The sequence below is a fragment of the Epinephelus lanceolatus genome, chromosome 14, assembly GCF_041903045.1.
Source record: "Epinephelus lanceolatus isolate andai-2023 chromosome 14, ASM4190304v1, whole genome shotgun sequence".
In the NCBI taxonomy this organism is placed as follows: domain Eukaryota; kingdom Metazoa; phylum Chordata; class Actinopteri; order Perciformes; family Serranidae; genus Epinephelus; species Epinephelus lanceolatus.
Genome location: NC_135747.1, coordinates 40,641,886 through 40,665,767, shown reverse-complemented (window position 1 = coordinate 40,665,767; position 23,882 = coordinate 40,641,886). Strand labels below are relative to the sequence as shown.

The window sequence follows — 23,882 nt, the reverse complement described above, 5'->3', positions numbered from 1 at the left end:
ATCATAACAGACTTATGTTGTTATAACCGGGTCTTGACCCTTTCTAGATTACACACACGGGACATAAGTCAAACACATTGAACTCATCCTGCAGAACTCTGAATTGCACAACACACGCTGGCCTTCAGTCAGAACAGCGGACACAGTGTAACCTCACCAAGCCGGTTTTATAATTAAAAATACTGCGTCTGAATGCCTTGCGTTACAGCATGTGAGAAAAGGGTCAGTGGTTTGTTATAATTTAACATTAAACACATGTCCTTTAAACAATAGAGGGAGGTTCATTCTCTTTGCTCAGCTGGTCTGCATTAACACAAGATGTATAGTGGTGTCCACCCACAGTCTCTAATACATTCTTTGCTTTTGTGTCTTGTTCTCTTGGGACCAGGCAGGACCGTGTTTTTTTTTGTTCCTTTCAGTGTTTGCTCGGTCTGTGGTTTGTTCACTTTATAACTCTATAAACTGCAGACTCATGAATTTTCACACCAGCAGCGCCTGTGTTCTCTGCATCGATGTCCCTAATGTACCTAGCTGCTTTTGCGTCAGATCGACACTGTTCCTGCTGCAAATTTTGTCACTTTTACCATAATTTATTTTTGTCTGAGAGTCAGAACGTACAGCAGCCAGAGTGAACTGTGATTGAAGTTTTACTGTCAGCAGCTGGATCGATGTGTGTGTCTCTACATGCGTAAGGAAGAGAGATACAGAGGCAGATAAATAAAGAGAACACGGCTAAGCCAATCAAAGATGTCGAAAAGCTGTCAATTCAGTGCTGTTTAACAATTCCCCCTGCACCGGAGCTGACCACTCAAGCTTCTCTGGAGCTTAATGATGGTGAGAGCTGCTGGTGTCAATCTCTTATCTTTCAAGTCTAATTTATAATTCGGTGTGCGACACTTTTTGAGACAGAAGTGACGTATTTTCGACAGAAAGAAGTGTCGCTCAACACTTTTCCTTCATGTCACGCACATCGAGAACTTTCCTATGTCATGGACATTGTCATATTTTGTCGCGAAATGTGATTGGTAGTGTTACTGGTGTTGCCACAGAGACAGTAGTTTAAAATCCACACCAAATCTGACCTGTTTTCAGTGTCTCTGTCCCATCAGCAGCAGCTCCTGCACACAGTGTGGCCGACCCAAACTGCCTCCACCAGGCTGACTGATAGCAGACATTTACTGAACCCAAGTATTTTTCATTCAGCACCACGGGAAGAAATCAACAAATTTGTTTTTACTGATTCATTGATTTTATTTCCCCGCCCACCATAGCAAGTGAGGGGAATCTGTGGCTCACAGACAGACACTGGGAGCGTTTTTTGGATGACAATCACAATCTACTGCCATCTGCTGGTGTGGAGAGTTATTTCCTCCCACACAGGCGCAAAACGAACGTGCTGGTTGGCCATCAGTTTAAGTTTTTGCAGTGTGTTCATGTGCAACTTTTTTGGCAAGACAGGCAACGTGAGGTGACGCAGCAGACGCCTTTTGTCCCTGCTAGTTCTCTGAAGTAAAGTGCAACACACATCACCGCCATACAACGCACGTCAAAGTGCCCGCCTCCATTATATTCTATGAACAAACCCACACCAGTATCAACTCAGGTTGCTCCGGTTGGATGCTTAACGTAATTAAGTTTTTCAAATTTTTAATAAGACGATTTTGATAAGAAACTCACCCGTGAAATCCAAGCTGTTGTTGCCTCAAAGTTTTTTCTCTTCTTCTTCTGTTACTAGCAGTTGGCAACCGTTGGCAACTAGTGTAGGTACAGCTACCTAGCGGGCTGGGGTGGGAAATACACTTTAGTGTCGATGGTGCCACTGCACAACACTACCAATGTGTGTTGGGGGGCGGCACTTAACGGCCACAGTGCAGCGCCGGCGGCAGTGTGTGTTGCACTTAAGGCCCAATCCCAATACCTCCCCTTGTCCACTACCCCTTAGCCCTTGGCCCTACCCCTAGCCAATGCCCACTACCCCTTGGCCCTCGAAATGAAGCAACAAGGGGTAGGGGTTGACATCTTTCCCTGGGAATTGGGACACCACTCACTACGTCACCGCGTGGGTTACGTTCACGCATACGTAACTATTTTAAACAGGAAGCTGTGAGCCATCTACATTTCCAACCGAGTCTCCGGTTGAGTTCATCCTACCTATCGCATTTGCTGTATTCATCATGCCTCGTTTGATGAATGACAGATGACAGGCGACCTCTGCTAGCTAGTTAGCTAACCAGCTAACATTACGAGGCAGCATAGTTATACTAGCTGGCGTGTTGTAGTAATGTGAAAAATCCAACAATTTTGCAGAACAGGGCAGATGACAGACGCCAGATCGTGTGAGCTAGCTAGCTAGCTAGCTAACAAGCAACCTGACGACGGTAACGTTAGCTATGTATGAACTTTTTCCCCTGTCTCTTGCTTGGTGGTAGCCATGGCGAAGTCTACCCCTCGCTGGAAAGTCAGCATCTGAAATCCCTCGTTCCAAAGGGCTAGTTTCATACCCACTAGTCCTCGTTATGCCCCCTACACACAAAAAGGAATTGGGACACCACTACCCCTCGTGGGAACGCACAAATGTAGGGGTAGGGCCAAGGGGTAGGGCTGACTCATATGAATGGTCTGTTATAGGTTGAATGCACTTCAGCATGTCTGCATTATTATATCAGGTGAATAAAATGTCTGTATTTTCAGTGATTAACTGTGTTTATAGTTTATAAACTATCATTGTTGTAACTCCTCAAATTGGTTGCCGGCATCCAGGCGCCGTCTCACTCTGTAATCCTCTCCTTGCAGTCCTTATACCACTGAAGTTTCATCTTGTAAGTACAACTAGAGTAATGGCAGAATGTTACCTGCAGAAACAACAGGTGGTTTTGTAACTTCAGTAACATCTGCATCTGTACAGTCATCATGTAGCTCGGCTCGGTGATTGGAGCGGCTCCAGTCTGTTGGTCTGTGGCACAGCAGCCTTCAACGTCGATAGGTATTATATGTGAAGTCTGACCAGTTAGATCAGTGGCAGACAAAAGCAGCATCAGAGCCAAATTAGCACATGTTTGAATTGCTTTTATTTCTAGCGAATGAGAAAAATTCAGATAATCGTGAAAATGCTGAACATCACAGCTGAAAATCGGTCGATCCGTAGACTGAGACTTGTGAAGCACAGGAAACAAAACTGCTGCAAGGAACAGACTCCTACAATATTTTGTCTCCTCTTTTTCTCCTCAACAGAAATAGAGATTTTAGTGAATTTCTTATTTTTTAAACTACATTTTAGTCTCTTCTTTTTTCATCAACGATATTGCATGTTGATACAGGCAAGGTAGGTTTCCAATCGGTAAAGCCACAGCTTGACGCTGTAATCGTCCCCTTCGTCTTAATCCACACGCTAAAAATTCCACTGGACCACACGATAAAGTTTAACAGTTCACTTCAAAACTCAAAGGTGGTACAGAGACAATCATCCATTTCTAAAGTCAACATTATCCAGAACAAAGAGGAACAGAAAAAGGTAAAAGATGTAAAAGATAGGAGGTCAAATAACTGTGTGGCTCCACCCTTCACTGCAGTTAACTCCCCCTACTGGTGAGAGTGTAAAAAAGGGTCAATTAAAGGTACGATACAACATTAACAGTACCCTCATCGTAAAAGTTACATATGTAAAAACTGCATTTAGGCTCCTACACAGTTAGTGTTTAATGATGCTGGTGCTGGCTGGTATTAGTCATGGAAACAAAGATCATTGAGCAGCTTATTAAGTCGCAGCTTTTTAACTATTAACTCTATTGACACGGTATCTGTTTGGTTTATTTCATCATTCATGTGTCTCACACTCTGACTCCCTCCTCTCCTGAGGCTCAATACGAGGTGTAAACATGTTAATGATGCTCATTTAGTGTCAATTCTGTTGAATGTCTCCTCCAGGCTGAAGTTTCATTATGTCTCCTGATAGAGTGTAACGGTCCTGAGCTCCTCACTTCCTATTCATTTCAGTCTCATTGTGCTTTCACTGATAAGAGTGAGGCTGCAATTGTTCCTACATTATCTCTCCTTTATGTTTTCCCTTTGTAGGTTCCCCAGGACATATTAACGTTTTCTATTTCCTCTGAAGATAGAATTGTTTGATTTTTTTTTTTTTTTTTTTGTATTGTTTATGCAGAGAAGTGAACAGATGACTTGATTGCAGCTTCACCTGTGTAATCCAACAGCTGAGAGAATGTGCGTGTCATCTCTGTCAGGAGCTGCTGGTGTGAAGCAGCTTCCTGCGACTTCCTGCTATGTTGTGTCCGATGACCTGACTGACTGACGTGTGTGAATGCAGGTCGGCCATAGTCTGAGTCTGAGTGATGCCGTGGACTTGTGTGTGTCGTAAAGCTGGTGACATTTATGGAATGAGACGCAGCGTGATTGATGCATTGTGAAGTAGGAAAGGAGTGCAGTCCGCAAATCACCTTTTACTACAGCAACACACACACAAAGATGCAGATAGATGGCATGCAATATAGGGCACCCTATCTTTTTGATGCTGTCGTAAATTCCCATTGGTTAACATGACATGGAATGCAGCACACACTGTTCTCTCTCTGTAGCCAGTTCACATCCACATCCTCTCACAGGGTCAGCTGTAGTATCAACAGATTAAAGTCACTGCAACACCTCCTACCTGAGAGGTCAGTTGCAGTGCAGGGAGCAGAGGTCAGGAGCTGTTGTTGTGTTGAGGTCATTAAGTGCTTATTGCTGTGAACTGTGAGCCCAGAGGTCACATGTGTTTACTTTTTACACTCGACTAAGTGTAAGAGCTGCATTCAACATGGTCAACACACACACATGCAGCTTCACACACCACATAAACCAGGCCAGGGATGTGTTTTAAAATGAGGGGTGTAAATCGCTAGTTTCATTGTGATGTTTTATTAATTCTTTGGTCAACGATACAGCACTGCAGATATTGCTGATAATGCAGTGTCTGCCTCAGTTTCAGTTTGACTCAGTTCAGAGGCCTACGATCGATAGAGGATGACATCATCTGCCCATTCAACACAGTCAGCTACAGAGGAAGCTGCAACCCCTTTTGTTTCTGGTTTTGGCCACAAAAGAAAAAATACAACATGTACAGCAGTAAATTTGACTTTAATTTGGCTCCACCAACACATAAAACAGCCTAACCACTAGAACATTAAACAAAAGTATGAAATTTGGCTCAATACATCTGTCGAGATTCACAGACAAAACAATTGTTTTCTGCCGGTCACCATCATTAGCTTCAGCATTTTTGCATTGCAGTCTGCATGTATGTTTTTTATGATTACGCTCAGGTGACTGCTGTGGCCTGAGGCATTATGTTTTAAGGTTGTCCATCTGTCTGTTTGTCTGTCCCATTCTCATAAATACAATATCATAAGACCAGCCTTGAGGGAAGTTTGCAAATTTTGGCACAGTCAGCACTTGGACTCATGATTATCTGATTAGAATTTGGTGGTCAAAGGTCAAGGTCCAGGGGGAACTTGTAACTTGCTCATTCTTGTGAACACGCTATAATGGCCTTGAGGGAATTTGGTCAAATTTGGCACAAACGTCCACTTAGATTCAAGGATGAGCTGATTTTTGATGGTCTAGGGTTGCAACGGTATGATATTTTCATGGTATGATAACCATCTCACAGTCTCACAGTCTAACAGAATTTATCATTAGTCAGAATGACCCTTAAAGGAATGAAAACAGAAGGGCTGTTGTTGGTTGAACAAACGTTTTATTGCTGTAACTGAATCTTGAAAATATTTTGTTAATGGAAGTTTGTATAAAAAGTCTCCTCATAGAAAATAACTAAAATAAAGGGGAGCTTCCGTCCAGTCGTGTTTTTTCCCCAAAATCATAGATAAGCAAATGTGCATGGTATGATAACTAGGGATGGGCAACACAAGCAAAAACACTATTCGACAATCGTGGCAAGTATCTCCCCCCCCCCCCCCCCCCCCCCCGAGCCATGCACACAGAGATCCATTCATCTTTAAAGGCCCGAACATACTCGGGCGGAACGGACTCCACGGAGGTCTGCGCGGACTCAAAGCGGACGTCTGCAAGCCCTGTGCGCACATACCAGTGACTGCTCGCCATGTATTTTTCACATCGCGGGGATTTTTCACGGACATTTTTACAGGAAACTACAACACGGAAGTGCGCTCGACTATGAAAGCCCGAATGACTGCGGACATACCTCACGGAATAGTAGTCTCCGCATGTTTCTCCTGTTTGTAGAAGAGCATCTCACACCGCTGTAGCAATCCTAGACTGCCCTCGTGCGGTTAGGAGCTGAATTGCATGTCAAATAAAGGGGGGGAAATAAGACGGTGAATAGTAATAGTCGCATTAAAAAATCGATTTTTCAAAAATAAAACGACTATTCGAAATTCGAAAATCGAAAATCGTGACCCATCCCTAATGATAACCATCAGCTTTATATCAAGGTATGCCTTGAAACCGGTAAATTGCCACAACCCTACATAGGTCAAAGGTTCAGGGTCACTGAGACCTCATTTCTTGTGAATGCGATATCTCAAGAATGGTCTTGAGGGAATTTCACAAAACTTGGCACAAACATCTGCTTTGACTTAAGAATGGACTGATTAGAATTTGGTGGTCAATGGTCAAGGTCACTGTGACCTTGTATCCATTTCATTCTTGTAAATGTGATATAATGGCCTTGTGGGAAGTTTGGCATAACATTTAGATAAGACATAAGACCAACATTTTTGTAAATTATCTTGTTAATACCTTTATTGTGTAAGGAGCCTGAGGTTTCTAGGTTTTTCTTATGATTTTCTTGTTCCCTTGTTCTTTAATTTGTGGCATATGGTGCGCAGGCTGTTGTCAATTACTGAGAAACACACCCACAGCTGATTAATTCTAGGGATAGACCGATATGGATTTTTTTTAGGGCCGATGCCGATACCGATTTTTTTCCATCACCCTTAGCCGATGACCGATTATGGACTGCCGATTTTCTTGAGCCGATATTTGGGGCCGATACTGCTTTTGCTCCCTCAATTTACATAAAAAAAAAATGACACAATGATAACAAATATTACAGGTCTCAAGTTTAAAATAAGAAACATTTATTGAACAGTAAAAAATACTAAAACAAGATGGAAAGTTGAGGTAGAACAGGTAGAATATTATTATTATTATTATTATTATACATTCAAATAAAAAAAGAGTTCAGTGCTCTTAAACCTTCCAGTAATGTCTTTATAAAATAAACAAATACTTAAGCTGAAGCATAAATAAAACAACAACTACTGTACACAGTAGGATTCAACAGCTTTGTTCAACTTAACCACATACTTTCAAATGAAAAAAAGTGCCAGGGAAAAATAAATCTGCGAACCCACGCACGTATTGGCCGATGCCGATACAAGTAAAAAACTCAAATATCGGCCCGATATATCGGCCGGCCGATGTATCGGTCTATCCTTAATTAATTCCACCACACCTGTGCACACATGTGAAATGGGTGGAGCAGTTTCTATTTAAGTTCAGTGTTGGAGATAAAGGTGTCGAACACTTGGCGAAGGTCCAGGACGACCGAAACGTTAGTGTTACTAATACATTGTGAAGCTGAGCACGAGCAGTGTGTGGGATTTTCTGTTCAAAGACTCAAGTGATATTTTCTAACACACCTGAATCTGAGACAGTTGGATGTGTGAATACCTTTCTTCAAAGTCAAATTTGGCGCAAACGTCCACTTGGATTCAAGGATGAGCTGAATTTGATGGTCAAAGGTCAAGGTCACTGTGACCTCATTTGTTTCATTCTTGGAAATGTGATATCTCAAGAACAGCCTTGAGGGAATTTCATCAATTTTGGCACAAACATCCACTTGGATGAGCCGATTTTGATGGTTATAGGTCAAAGGAGTGAGTCGCCCGGCCAGGTACATGATGCTTCTTGAGTAGTTTATCTTGTAAAGGCATTGTTTTCATACAGTATGTGCTTTGTCTCTTGACCTATCTTTTCTCCAGAATCCAAAATATTCTTATATTCCTGTTTTTTTTTTTTTTTTTGGGTGAGAGGAGAGTGAACACTGCTGCTCCACTCCCTCCTTCTCTCACTGCTTTTGCCAGAAGTAACAGCCAAAGAAGTAGAGAATGGATGAGTGAAGGAGGAGAGGTGATCAGAAATGGGTCAAAAGTCTTATCATTACCATTACCGGAGCCGACAGCAATTACCGAAGAAGTGTCCACATTACAATGAATTAATTATAGAGGCAGCAGCAGAGCATATTCGTGACTGTCCTATTTTAAACTCCACAGGCCTGTCAGGTTTTGTTTTACATTAAATATAAAGTACATGTTACATGAATCATCAATAGTAGCGTGAACATGCACGCTATGACTTCGTGTTTTTAAGATGAGCCTGTGATTCTGGAGATATTAAAAGCCTGGTAACGATACATAATGAGGAGCATTTCATTTTTTAACACTATAATCTGCATTATAACTCTGTGTCTGTTGAAAGGTTAGAGTTTAACTGTGTGAAGGAGAGACCACAACACTGATCAACACTTTATTTGATAAGCAGTGCAGCACAGGCAATACATTACAAGCTCAGCAACATGTTTTGACCTTGAGAAACCTATTTCATGTAATTACTAGCAGATAATGAGATAATAAATCATAATCCCAAGAAGAGAGGGTTTTAAGTCAACATCTTGATATAATGAGATCAACACACTTTGGAATAACCTTGGTCAACCCGGCCTCCATGATTCACTGACAAGTAGTGTCTTATGTAGTTCATAAATCTATGTTAATGATGTCAGACTATGTGAAGTAAACGCTGTGATAAACATTTAGCCCTGAGCTGATAATGGAGGTGCTGGGGTGAGTGTAATGTTGCTCACAGTTTGGATAAACTCCAAAATACTGGAGTAAAATCTGGGAAATATGAAGGAGGCGTGTTTGCACGAATGGGACTCACCCTGCTCCTCGACTGCCACTTCTTTCTCTTCCTGTCCATGTTTCTCTTCTTTCTGTCTCCCCTCCACCCTTTCCCTCTCTCGCACCCTCTTCCTGTTATTTTAGTGAGGGTGGCTAAAGTGCAGGAATCATCAGAACAGCCCATGTGCAGCTGACTTCTATTCACAGCTATAATGGCTGACGCTGTGTGCAGCTGAGGCCCATTCAAAGCCAGAATGGCTCCTCCATGTACAGTTGATTTCTTCCAAGACGCCCAGTTCCGCCACTCGAGCCGTCTGCGGTTCAAAGCGGTTTCTTCCCTCCCCGTCATGCTCTCCCTCCGTCTGCCTCGCTCCACCTCCTTTCTCCTCACAGATTTCTGAAGTTAATCTTTCCTACTTTAGAGTGTTGCAGGCCTGATGTGTGCAGAGGATCGATTGTGTCCCTTAAACCTTTTTGTCGAGGCTCACCCTGCTGTGAATAAGCTTCTCATCTGCTCCACCGTAACTCTGCTCAATTTTTGCACACAGAAACACAAATGAGGGTTATACATTGGGATGGGCAATGTATGGACTCGGGCTGCCCTTGACTACGAATTTTCCTAGTCAACCAAATTTAGGTCCATTAGTCGACAAGTCGCCTGCATGTTAATGTAATGATTAAATGCTATATTTTGGTGGTTTGAGTTGAAGGTGTGAGAAAGAATAGTATCAGTAACATTGTTAACACTGTGCTACATTACAGAGAAATACAAAACCGCACTAATGAACCTTCATTAATATAGGCCTATATTTTATCTCCAAGTGCACGTCACACACTGAGCGAGCCGCCTGTTAATGACGCTGTGGGCTAATGGGCATGTAGCTACTTCCATGTTTCAGATGATACGTCATGTTTGTAGTCGACCAATGAAGATGAGTTTACATATCACCTTGGATTCGTCCTTCACCTTCTCAAAATGATCCCACACTTTGGATTTCCTGCCCGACATGTTATTAACTAGCCTGTGGAATAACCGCAGGTACCAGCCCTGGAAATTAACCTGACTCCTGTCTGACTGCTGAGCATGGACACTTCCTGTGTCTGTCCTTTCAATTTAAATTCCCACATGGTCCAGTCATTGGTTTGGATTTGTGATTAGTGACACGTTAGTTTGTTTTGTATTTTTTTCTGCGACTAAGCGACCAATGAAATCTTGCCGACTAATGACCTTTCTGGTCGACGAACGTTTGGTCGACTATCAGGGGGCAGCCTTAATATTTACACAATGAAGTTTCTGTAATGTGGATATGACTGAGTGGGTAATGACGCGTAATAAAGCAGCTAGAACAGTGCCAAGTTGAGAACATTACATCATTTTACTGCAGTACAGCCTTTAAAACCAGGAAAAGACGACACTTAATATAATACGATATCGAAGTAAAGTAAGGTTGTAGTCCTACATTTAGGACAGTGACTGTCAGCAACTGAGTTTGAATAAAACATAAGGATGCACCGTACTGCATCTGACTGACTGTCACCCCTTTGATTTATATTTAAGAGCTTTTCTGCTGCGATCCACACTTGTTGTCTGTTTCAGTAAATTGAATAAAAAAATGATGTAGTATAAAAAACAAAGTCTTTGTTTGGTTTGTCTCTCTAAATAATCATCCACTCTCCTGCTCCTTTAGACCCAAACTTTTTTACCTCCATGTTTTTTTACCTTTCATCTTTTTACTTCTCCAAGTACGCTTCTTATTCAAGGCTCGACATTTTTCTTCATCACTGCCCATCTCGCCCGCCTGTCCTCTGTTTGTCCCAGCTCCTCCAGGGCCTCTTGTTCATTGCTGTATAGAGTGCAGCCTCGAGCAAGGCCTGACATTTGCTGTGCTGCGAAGGGGGGGTCAGAGGTGGAGTGACTGGACTGTAGCGTGGAGGGAGATAACGCAGCGGCGGAGAACTTGACTGCATTACTAATGAGAGCTCTTTGACCCAATGTACCTGCTTCAACAAAGTTTGAGGCTGAGACGTATTCCTGCTGGAGTTCGAGTTAATTTCAGATAGACTTTTCATTTGGCTCTAAGTGCTGACTTCCTGAAATTGACAAATTCATTGTTTGCAAGCTGGTGTTATCTTTCAGTTGGAATGGTAAATTTCCCCACGGAGCTCGGCTCCTCACCGTCCAAGAGGTTTTAGAGAAAGCTGGACGAAAGCTCTCCTTTTTGTTACTCTTTCCTTTCTTTCCCTACTGTTACTTTGTGCAGACAGTTAAAGGGGATCTATAATGAGTTTCCTTATGTTACAGTGTTGGATGTTTAAATTAAACAAGGCCGGACTTTCAAAAAATGAGATAACTGCTAATATAAGTTTTCCCTGTGAGCAAAAACCTCTGGCTTCAGACCATTCTGAATACTGTTTCCAATGTTTTTTCTACTTTTGAGACAAGCTTATGCCAGCTCATGACAATTTTTATATGGTATTCCAGGCACACTATTGCAAGGGTTAACATTACGTGCACTGCTACATGTAGCTAAATGCTAACGTTAGTGAAACAAACACTTGGTCGCCGATGTTGTTAATTCTCCCTGATTTTGCATCATTTTCCTGCTGGAATATGTCAGGTTGTGTTTACAAACTTTGATTGGGGATTTTTCACAGTAGAAAGTGCTGCTATACTCCGTTACGCTCATTCCCTTACAAAAAGTACCCTGCTAGATGTAGCATCATGCTAACATCAGGGAAACATGTAATCTTGGTTGGCAGTGCTGTTATTTTCTCACTGATTTTGCATCACACTGTGAAAATTTGGTTTTGAGGCTTTTATTGGTAGAAACTCAGTTATACTCCATCACAGTCATTCACTGGCAGCAATTACCCTGCTACCTGTAGCGACATGCTAACGTCAGGAAAGCATGTTATCTGGGTTTTCGATGTTGTACATTTCTCCCTGATTTTACATCATATTCCTGCTGGACCATGTCAGGTTGTGTTTACAAGCTATTTCACAGTAGAAAGTGCCATTATACTCCATTACAGTCATTCCCTGGCTGCAAGTACCCTGCTACCTGTAGCGACATGCTAACATCAGGAAAGCATGTTATCTGGGTTTTCGATGTTGTACATTTCTCCCTGATTTTACATCATATTCCTGCTGGACCATGTCAGGTTGTGTTTACAAGCTTTTTATTGGTGATTTTTCACAGTAGAAAGTTCCATTATATTCCATTACAGCCATTCCCTGGCTGCAAGTACCCTGCTACCTGTAGCAACATGCTAATGTGGGAAACATATCATCTTAGGTACCGTTGTTGTAAATTCCTCCCTGATTTTATATCATATTGCTGCTGGAACATGTCAGGTTGTGTTCACAAGCTTTTATTGGTGATTTTTCAAGGTAGAAAGTGCTGCTACTCTCTGTTACAGTCATTCCCCAGCTGCAAGTACCCTGCTAGATGTAGCGACATGCTAATATCAGGGAAACATAATCTTGGGTGCCAATGTCAAACTTCTCCCCGATTTCACATCATTTTCCTGCTGGAACATGTCAGGTTGTGTTACCATGCTTTTATTGATGATTTTTGATCATACAAAGGACAATACTGTGTTACAATCATTCCCCAACAGCAAGTACCCTGCTAGATGTAGCTACATGCTAACATCAGGGAAACATGTAATCTTGGTTGGCGATGTTGTTCATTTCTCCCTGATTTCAGATTATATTATGAAGATTTGATATTGTGAGTATGTATTATGAGGACAATAACGTGTTTTTTGACCATTAAAGGATGTTAACATGTTGTAGTGAAGACCCAAAATACAAGTATGAACCTGAAAATGAGCAGAATAGGTTAGCTAGAAAATCAGCGTAACTATTCAACAGTGTGTTTTTTAATTTTTAACAATAGCTTTAATTGTTTAAATGCAGAGGAGGCTGTGTTTGTATGCTGCCCATTTATCCAGTGAAGAATCAATTAATCAGTGGATGAGTGAATGGACTGAAGGACCAACAGATGGATTTGGCGGGTTACTGTGGAATTTATATCTCACTCAATGTGTGTGTGTCTTGGTTAATTGCACTCAGAGGCAGCCTGTAAACTAAATGCCTGTCATGTGATGGTGAACTGGGGACACAGAGGAATGTTCCTGCTCACTGAACTGGTGACCCAGTGGCCTGTGTGTGTGTTTCTGTGTGTGTGAGAGCGAGCCACAGAGGGCTTCATGCATGCGTACATGCAGCACAGGAACACTGCAGAAACCCCCCTACGGTCACAGTGGCAGTTTACGCAGCAACACTTCCCATAGTATTTATTTCAGTCTGAGTTTGATCTATGTTTATACCACATGTGTGCACGTGTACAAGTGTTTGTGTGTGTTTGTGTGTGCGTCTCTTGCATGCTTGGGCACGGTGCCGTTCTACCAAACCCTTCTGACGCTAAGCAGCTTTAGCTTGATCACCATCTGTTCAACCAGTCTGTGTTTGTGCACAAAGACTGCCTCACACTCCTCACCCACTCAGACACACACACACACACACACACACACACACACACACTCGAGCAGCACTGCTTGTGTTCAAACCCCAGCCGGTTGGTGTTGTGCTGTCTGCTGTGGCCAGGGGTGGTGTTTGTGTGTAGCTGTGAAATGGGTGCTTTATTACCACTGAGGTTGTGCTGAGTGTAATTTGCTGTGGGATGGGTAAATCACAGAAGGCTGCAGGTAGTGTTTGTGTCTGTGTCGGAGGGTTGCTGTGTCTCCCCGCTAGTTAAAAGCTGCTCTGCTGGTGAACCCTGCAAACTGCTGTGTATCCCAGTTCACCCACAGGACAGGGAAGAACCAAAGAGTCGAGGCAGTTTGATTCACTCCACTTCACAGGCACGTACAAACTGTGACTATGATTTTTGGATATCAGTGTGATCTGGGTCATCTTGACTTGCGTGATCATCAGAGCTGACGTTAGAAACATTGTAACCACGGTAACAGACAGCAGAACTTTATGTCTTTTGTGCTCCTGTCTGGGGCTGGGTATCATTATTCAACATTTTTTGGTGCTTATCAAACAGAAGTCTGAAACATCAAGTACAAAAATATTCATCCCTGGAAGAATTCAGAACATTCATACATCATTCTTGTTAAGTTATTGTACGATATGTCCTGATTTAAATCAAACTGATGCCAGTTATAGACTTAAAGTTATTTTACGTCCGCTTGGTTAAAGACAATGTTTAACTTTTGAGGCAAAAAATGGTGTGCAGGAAAACCTGTTTTCACAGGTCCTGCAGTTTTACACCAAAAGCACAAGAGCTTGTGCATGGAAAGAAGTGCAGCACGTAATCCGACAAAGCATTTAACTGGGATTTTATCTGAATCTGTAAATAATCACAGTATTCATTTTCTAACCCAGTGTCATCGTCCTCACTGCTATTTTTTTGTCATGTCGATGGTTTTTGGTCCTTCACCACTGAGCCTCAGCTCACCGTCATGCACACCAACACTGGGACGCAGGTTTGCGGTTGAGTGAATGGCGTTCATTGTGTGCTTAACAAGCCATGACACATCAAACAAACTTAAGAGCACTTAGGGCGACAAAGGCCCCCTGCTGTGTAACCTGACATCACCGTGTCTCAGCCAAAAATGTGCACATGAACACACCACAAAGACCACAGCTGACAGCCAACCAGCACATACATTCTGCACCTGTGTGAGAGGAAATTACTCTCTACACCCGCAGACAGTGACAGTCTGTAATCGTCATTTATAAAGGGAAACAGGAAGACCGTCTTGATGCTAGTTAGCCAGTTAGCACATTAACAACACAATCTAATGTTGAAAGAACAGAGCATGTTTACTGTGTGCCAGTGGACAGTAACACTAACCATCAGGAAACGTCTCTGCTAAAAAGCTCAATCTTACCGTAACAACGTAACGTAACAAATTTGTTTTGGTCCTACTTCCTCTTGACTTCAGTCGTTTGTTTACTTTCCTCACTTCTGTTTCTCTTCTAATGCACTGAACTGAATGACAATCAGAGTGGTTTCATTCTCCGACACTGATTTAACATGATGAATCTGTCAAAAAACATCCTGATGGGGGCCGACGAGGGGCAACGGTTCAGGACATACTGCACCAACTCAGGTGACAGATGATTACCAGTGGCTCAACGTTGACTGACGGCCAACCATTAGCTTGTTGTGTCGGGGCCTTAAAAAGTAAAAATTCTGATTTATCTGTCAGACAAATTGCAGGTTAGAGCTCTGATCAGGCCGTAAAAATCAGACCCAACCCTTCATGAACCCAGACAGTTTCTGTACAAGCTTGACCCGAGCACAAACCCCAACAGCAGCTTTGGGTCCAAGCCCGATTAAAAACCAGAATCTCTACTGTAGAAATCATATTTTATCTGGCTGCAGCTGCCTCACCACGGTGAAGTTAGTTTTCAGTTCGATATTTGACAGACATTCACTGCAGACCCAGCAGCATTGCTAAGTTTCTCTTTTACTGGATGTTGGCAACAGGAGGACGGCTAGCTCACCTCCCAGTGCTCCTGTTACTGTTTGGGGCTGAAGTGGACAGTCAGTTGTACTATGACTACCACTGCATGTGCATCGTGACTGCAGCTCTCTGCAGACATTCAATGGGGAAAGTATGTCTGAGCCTTTACACACATCACTCCCACTGCTGGGGAGGCAGATGCAAACAATGCCAATCAAGCCGTCTCGCAGCCCACCCTCCTGTCTTCCTCTTGTTTTCCATCCCTCTGTCTCACACACTCTCTTCTGGTTCTCCACTACATTGCTCTGTTGTTCTGTCACTTTCCCCTCTCTCAGTCGCAGCCCCCCCCCTTCCTCTGTTTCCCTCTCGATTCAGTCCGTTAAAACTCCTGCTACTTATGCACAAGAACTGCCAGTTTCATAACAACAACAACAAAGCACCAGTAAACTGGCAAGAACCCGACCTGATTCAAGCCCAGAGAAATAATGAGAACTTGTAGCCTGGCCTGGCAACAACATGGCGGAACAGGTCAGGCCCAATCGGACTTGGGCTGAGATTCAGGACTCTGCCACAGGCTGCCAGGTGGGCGTTGTGGTACCCTTTTTGGTGACCAAGGTTGTTGCAGCCCTCGTGAAGATTTTCTGTTGTCGCTTATCAATATCTGATCACATCTGCTGGGCTCACAGATGTTTTCTTTATTACTATTTTAATTTATTAGTAACATTATATTAATATCTGGGCTCTGGTGGGTGGGTCAAAAAGTGGCAGCCTCCTCCCCCACATCATTGTCCATCAGCATGTTTCACTGTGGATATCGTCTTATGCCAATATGGTAGACATCGTGCAATCCTAATCTTGACATTTTAAGACCAGAATCCGACTGGACTAGCATTGTGGAGGTCGATGCATTTGGTGTTTGGTTAAGTTTGGATACAAACCCTGATGGAGAGTCAGCGCTGTGCTGCTGTAGCTCCCCACTCCCTGAAACATTAAACAATGGCCTTGCTTTGTGCCGTATCAGAGTATTGTTTCAATATCAGCACAGAAACTCAGATATCAGACTAATGTTTAAAGCATCAGCTGTAAAAAATGTCAAACGATACCCGGCGTCGTGCCCGTCCCGTATCAAGGACACACACACTTTATGATTATCTCATGGCCACATAATCCACATCATTAAACCTCATCATCAGCGTCCACAAATAACTTCCTGTCGGCTAAGCGGGGAGCTACAGTGTGCTTCCCTACGTTTTAATCTGTCACATTACAGCTTGTGTCTGCTGACCTGTCCAGGGTGTTTCCCTGCCTTTCACCCAGTGCATGCTGGGATAGCTTCCAGGAATAAGCAGGTATAGAAACTAGATGGATGGGATTATGTGCCTGCTGCTGCTGCTGCTAGCATGTTTAGCCTGTGTGTGTTTTTTCTCACACAAGATCCATTGCTTCATTTATCTGCCCCTCCTCCTCCTCCTCCTCCCCCTCTCTGCTGCTAACCCTCATCTTCCCCGCACACACACACACACACACACACACACATACATACGTCGACACATTATTCCACAGTGAGTACAGGTCAGTTCAAGCCCATTACCCCAGTGTAGTGAGAGCAGTTGTAGCCAGCAGCTTTATTTAGGCGGTGTGCTCCTGCTGTACTGCTCTGTAACCCTGACCTGTCGGCTTGTTAATTCTAACCCGCAGCCCTTGAGTGGTAGACCTCTGTTTATCCCATTGACTGAATGAGATGATACACTCACTCCACAGGAGGGATGATTCAATTTGTGAACCCTCCCGACCTCGGCAATGAGAACCAAAGTGCAGTCTCAGCTTCTCTGCATGCGGAGTTATGCTGCTACACACAGTGCTGTGCAGGAAACGAGCATAACCCACGCTCAGCCTCCGTGTGCTCTGTGTTCTTTTGCCTCCTGGGTTAATGTTTTAACATAACTTTGATGCATGCAGTAGTAAGAGGAGGAGTTGTAGCAAGGCAAAGAGGAAAGGGTAGTGTGATATTGACTTTATTTACTTGAGTTTCACCCAGGGATTGGCAGTAAGTCAGGATGATTATCTGCTGGCTTTCTGCAGTACAGCACAATATCATGATGGTGTGTTTCTGTCCAAATTAATGATTCCAGACAAATGTTATTAAAAACTGACAAAACTAGTCAGTAGAGATTTTGTGATGTGGAGAGTTTGGGCTCGTATAACTCAGAATAATGTGTGTTACTTCACCTCATCTGCTCTGAACATCAATTTGTCTATTTTATGTCATTTTGTCTTTATTGTTTTTGTGTATTTTGGGGGGGGGGGTTTATCGTAGTGTGAGATCAGACTGTAGAGAGGTAACAGGCAGTCATCAGGTGGACAGAAACGCATGTTCAGGTTACTTTATTTGTACTTGTGGGTAAATTTGCTGTGCAGTAGATGAAGCATCTGTCCTTACACACATTTTACAAACAACACAGGCAATAGGCAGACGTTATTAAAGTACTCAAGGTTCCAATAACCACTAATAAACCACTAAAATAAAATTTTAACAAAAAAATGTTGCTTCTGTAACTCGTCTGATTGATGGCCGCTGAAACAAAGCAGCTCTTCGTTCTCCACCTCGGGACCATTAACCTTCATCCAGAAGGAAGAGACTGAAATTCAGTGTGCAGAGGGAGGGAGTCGACATTTAATTGAGCTGGTTATCTGCTCTAACTGTCTGGTGTAAAGGGACACCGGCTCAGACTGTGATTCACCCATCAGCCTGTCTATTAGACTATTTTACAGAATGACTCAGAGAGTTCTTGTTCTTTAAAGAACAGTGTCTAAATCATGATGCCAAAGAAAAAGAAATTGTGATAGAATAAGGTCGTTATGTCTGAAGGTGCTTGAAGGAGTGAAAGAGGGAGGGTGTGTTCGCACAGTCCAACAAGTCTTTAAAAAATCTGATTTTGAGTCAAAGAAGCAAAAGCAGCTCCAGCTGTTCTGCTTTTCCATATGTGGATGTGATAAACGACACGTTAGAGAGCGTTAATCAGAGTCTGCATGGCTGCATGGAAACAGTGTTATCAGTGAAATTCATCTTCATCAGTCAAGTAAACAGCCTGGTAGGAATGTTGTCTTTTTTGGAGTTAAGACAAGAAATGGAATATTTTGTGCATGTAAATATACTCAATGTGGAAACTGGACCTAAACAAACCAAATGCTGGTTCCACAGTTTGCTTTTTAGTTTAGTTTTGAGTGAATAACTGTCTGGATCTTCCTGTCAATCCTGCTGTCCCAAGATATTTGCAATATTGCATCCTTCTGTCTGACTCTTAAGGGATGTGACTTCATGTATGTGGACGTGTCTTCTAAAATCAGTGATCATGTTTATGGTTTAAGAAATGTTTAATTAATAAAAAAATTTTTAAACCCATAAACATGATCGCTGATTCTTAGAAGACATGTCTACATACTTGAAGTGACATCTCTTAAGAGTCAGGCAGTGGGATGCAATTTCTTTTAAAAAGATGGGGAAACAAGGCAATGAGCAACTTGTTGAGAAATATTCCTAAAATTGCAAAAAATTGTAGATGTAAAACTTTTTTTTTTTTTAAAAGCTAGGGGGGAAAAAAGAAAAAAATATTATTATATATTTAAAATAATGTTATAGAATTATTAGAATTTTAAGTTCTTATTCTAGGTCATTTCTTTGTCTGTTTGTTTTTAACTTTCTTTTCTTTTTACTTTTTTTAAACTAAATTTTACTAATTTTTATTTATTTATTTATTTTTACTAATTTTCTTGTTTTTAATTTTCTCTTTTTTTTAACTCATTTCTTGCAAATTTTTGGGGTCATTTCTTCTGTCGTTGCTCATTGCCTCTTCTTCTTCCAATGTTACTGAAAGAAAACCAAGCCAATTTGCTCAGGTGTCAAAGGGTTAACCCTGGGCAACTTGGCAACAAAAGATGAAATGACTCAAAAAATGCATGAAATTATTAAAATGAGAAAATTAAAAACAAGAAAATTAGTTAAAAAGTTAAAAACAAACTAACACACGAGGAAACGGCCTGAAAAAAGAGCTTAAAAATTCTAATAATTCTGTATCATGATTTTAAATGTATAATAGCTTTTTTGTTTTTTCCCCTGGCTTTTTAAAAGTTTTTCTAAATCTATTAATTTCTTTGCAATTTGTGCAACATTTTTTAACAAGTTGCTAATTAACTTCTCCCCCCATGTTTTTAAAGAAATTGCATGCTACTGTCTGACTCTGAAGGGATGTGACTTCATGTATGTGAACATGTCTTCTAAAATCAGTGATCATGTTTATGATTTTGGAAATGTTTAATTAAAGAGTCTCCTCATGCACAACTCCAAATAAAAGCTGATATTTCTTTGTGTCTGGCTTGGTGTGGAATAAACAGTTTGCTAATAAGTTCACTATGAAAACTGTATAATGTGTTAAAAACAGTCATTACAGTCTTAACAAGGTGGACGGCAGGACCACATATAACAAACATAATATTAAATAAATTTTTCCCCTCTGTGTTTTAGGGGTCCCTTCAGCGTGGTGCGGCGATGCATCAACAGAGAGACGGGGCAGCAGTTTGCTGTCAAGATCGTGGACGTGGCCCAGTTCACCTCCAGTCCTGGACTCAGCACGGAGGGTAAGAGATCACCGTCTCTCACTGTATCACTGCGTCTGTTACTCACTCTGCTGTTTCCAGCTGCTCATAAATATAACCAGAGATAATTGCTTTGTCCCACTCTGTTGCACACTAAAAGTTAATGCAATGGAGAGGTCAGACGCTCGTCCTTGTTTATGTGTGTAAGTCCACACTGGCCTACTTCTCATTCACTCAGCCGCTCGCGTCCACACTTGGGAGTTTCACAGTTCAATCAAAGTCTGCTTCTGTTGTCTTTGGGCTGTTTTCATTGAAGCAGTTAATTATGAAGCCACGCCAAGGGCACCTTGAGACAAGTTGTTAGGAGAGAACTGTACCATCCCTCCTCTGTCTGTACAGTGATTTCACTTAGAAACACACTTTGTAAATCAGATTCATGTGTGATGCTGTAGGATGTACTGTATGTAGAGATAGGGCTGCACAGTATAAAAATGATTAATATTTATGTGTCATGCATCCACACGCTGCATGCCGTGTTGAAACTGTGGTGTAGGTAGACAGCAACAACTCAACTTCATATATTTTTGTTTAGTTACACAGAGTTTAATTAAACATGTGTTTTCACTAATGCAAATAAAGGCTGCTGAGCATCGTCAGGATGAATCAGAGGTCTTATCAGATACCTGCCACGGGCTGAAGGAGCATAGGAGGGAACGATGGAGAGAACAAGAGAGGAGGAGAGATTGAATTTAAGATATTTGGATGTGGGGGTTGGAGGTGGTAAGACAGAAACTATTAGGCGAGCTGAGAAGTCTGAGGAGAGATTTAGAGGAAGGCAGGTCTTCTCTCAGAGACAGGAGAACGTGGTCAGTCAGCTGTGACACAGGTTTACTACAGCCCATATACCCAGCAGGTATTTTTAGAAAGCAATGAATACACCTACAGTACTTAACGTCTGACCTCATGTTCACGTATCACTGCACTGTGTGGAGGGACGAGTCTTTTTACTTGTTAAAATAGAACGATAAAAAACAAAAAAACAACAGCGAGTTTCAGACCACAGGCAGAGGTGTTGTCTTCATGGTGACAATTCCTGGTTCTCCAGGACGAGCTGGAAAGTGTTGCTGGGGAGAGGGACGTCTGGGTTGCTTTGCTTGGCCTGCTGGCCCTGCAACCCGGCTTCGGATAAGCGGATGAAAATGGATGGATGGAATCAGCTGTTCATCCTCCATTGCGGCACTTTCCAAGTGAGTGGCAGGAACAGATGGAAACACGGCATCTGACAAAAGTTTCGCTCACAAAGGAGCATTGCATAGCTCACGACCTGTTAGGACACCCCTCACGTTGGCTTCAAATCCAAAATGTTGTCATATTGGTGCAGTTTTCTCGGTGACTAACTCTGCCAGGTCTCGTAAACTGGATTAGACTGAATATCTGTATACACTCATGGACCCTTCCATATACCATAGATTACATGTAACCATGCAGTCATTTTAATGCCATGAAAACAACATCATAGAGCAACAGAACCTGAGTTATCTTTCTTTTGTTCCCTTTAGCTCAGTATTGTTCAGTATTGTTCACTGTGATCGCTGTGGGCAGAGTTGCTGCTTTCAGCCTCTTTGTTCTGCTCTGGATGTGTGTGAGATTGTTGCTGCAGTCTGTTTGTATCATCTGCTCTTGTCTGTGGGAGCAGATGATCATAAATGCCTAAATGTCATCCTGGGGTTGAAAATTAAATTATTGGTATTTGGTTTGTTGTAGTCGAGCTCTGAATTACTGTACTTCAAATCCAATGAGGTTAGATTTGCTCTTAAATGATGCCAACAGAGATCTGTGTCACCAAGGAGGCATCTCACTCGGCTCTCTAACAGATTTCTAACCACACTGGTGTCATGGCTCTTTGGATGGGATATCAGTCAGTCCACCAGTTTGGTGTAGACCCAAATATCTCAACAACTATTGGATGGATTGCCATTAAAATTTTGGACAAACATTCTTCGTCTCAGGAGATGTAGATGATTATCGCTTATCGCAATAATTTCTGACGCAATTAATCGCTCAGCAAAATTTGTTATCGTGGCAGGCCTAAGTGGACAGACAGTGGACTTGTTCCCACACCAAGCCCCATATCAGACTGGTCATATGTCCAGAATCTTTCTTACCCAGCCATAATGCTGCACATCTACACCAGGAACAGGATACGCAAGTGTAGAAAGTATATCTGTGTATGTTTGGATAGATAAAGGTGATTGTTTACGCCGGTTGCACCGTCTAAGCTTAATCCTTCTACTTGCTAAGATCATAGATAAGTTTTACGCCATGTCAGGAGCAGGCGTTAAAATCTCATCAGTTTCTATAAATCTTCAGCCTGATACACAACCCAAAGACCATGAACAACCCAACATTAACTTTTGTGCTAAAGTCTCCTTCTTATCTGGTTTTGACCTTCACTCAGACTTGTTGAAGGAGCAACCAAACAAACATTCACTGGTGTGTTTTTGCTTCCAGGACACTAAATGTCTCATTTTTTGGGAAAGATATCCATCCCCAATGGTTTGTACTTGTATCTGATTTTCTATACTAATATCAGGCGTGACATTTTCAAGCGATGGACGGTGCACACATGCTGTGAGTTGAAGATAATTAATGTTTCTTAGAGGAGCTTTACCTGCCACATTACACAGCAGCCTCCCTTACTACCTCTAATTCTCTCTCAGTGATCGAGAGTACATAATCCAGCATGACAGGGCGTCTCCTCGGTTTACTTAAGCTTCTACAAGGCAGACATAAAGTGCTCAGCCAGTCGTACTGTGATCCCCCACAAAACACCACATGCACGGTTCTCACACTGTAAGAGGGGGATTTTTAAAATCACATCTGTAGGAGAGTCTGTCCTGTTCTTATTTTCATGGTTGTGTTAATTTTAACAAGAGCGGAAACATTTTGAATCGTCCCGTCTAACACATGACACCAGTGTGGCTTTATCTAGTGTTGTGATACAATCAGAAATACCACAACAGGGGCACATTTACATATGAGCATGCACACACCTGCAGAACCATTTAACTTGATGAAAGCCTTTAAAGAGTGGAGCTAAATGTCAGAGGACTTCAGGCCTAATGAGGACAAAAGAAAAGACAATGAGAAAGCAGTGTGGATTATTTTGGTGACGCTCTGGCTTCTAAGAGAGACTCAGCTTGTTCTTCTCTGATGACCACAAATCTTTCAAAAGCCTCGTTTAATTTTCCTGCATTTCATCACAATAATACTGAGCTCATGCTCACAGCAGGTAAACCTGAAAACACTGTTTGGATGTGTCTTGTACAGGCTGGCCTTTTCAGGTTGTTTAAAAAGTTTACATCCACACTGAAATACAAAATAGGTGTGGGACATGTTTGCATATCTTTTTCTTAAGGTTAAAGTGATCATCTGAAAAGAAGCGGTACAGACAGCTCAGTTACTCTGCAGGTTAAAGGTGTAGCGCCTCATACTTCATCACTTATTTGCAGTTTCAGGATAACTTAACACAATTTAGTCATCAACATATTTTTTTATTCCTGCTGTCAGAAAACTGTAAAGTATAAAGTAGTCATAGTGGAACATAAATACTTGGGACTACCGTTGAGACTGTCGACCAATCTGTGTTTCAGGAACGCAAAGTTGTCTGATAAGGTGCATATAATACAGATTAATCAAACACCTGCACTGTTTGATCAGATATATCAGGGTTCAAAATGAGCAGTTACAGAGTTGGAGGCAAAAGAAAGTTTCCCTCTGAAGATTTTAGCAGCACAGTATCTTGATTTTCCGCCAATGTTGGGCCGTTTTGCCGGCAAGCTGCGAGTGTTTAGACACACAGAGCTG

At 42.1% G+C, this 23,882-nt stretch overlaps 1 protein-coding gene across 21 annotated transcripts in view; it reads left to right on the top strand.

The window, feature by feature from the left end:
- caska (calcium/calmodulin-dependent serine protein kinase a) overlaps positions 1 to 23,882 on the top strand; it is a 207,718-nt gene that overhangs the window by 60,378 nt on the left and 123,458 nt on the right. For all 21 annotated transcript variants that reach the window (XM_033618126.2, XM_078174720.1, XM_033618122.2 and 18 more), the window contains exon 2: positions 19,945 to 20,057. In XM_033618126.2, the coding sequence (XP_033474017.1) occupies positions 19,945 to 20,057 (113 nt within the window). The remainder of the gene's footprint in view (positions 1 to 19,944; positions 20,058 to 23,882) is intronic.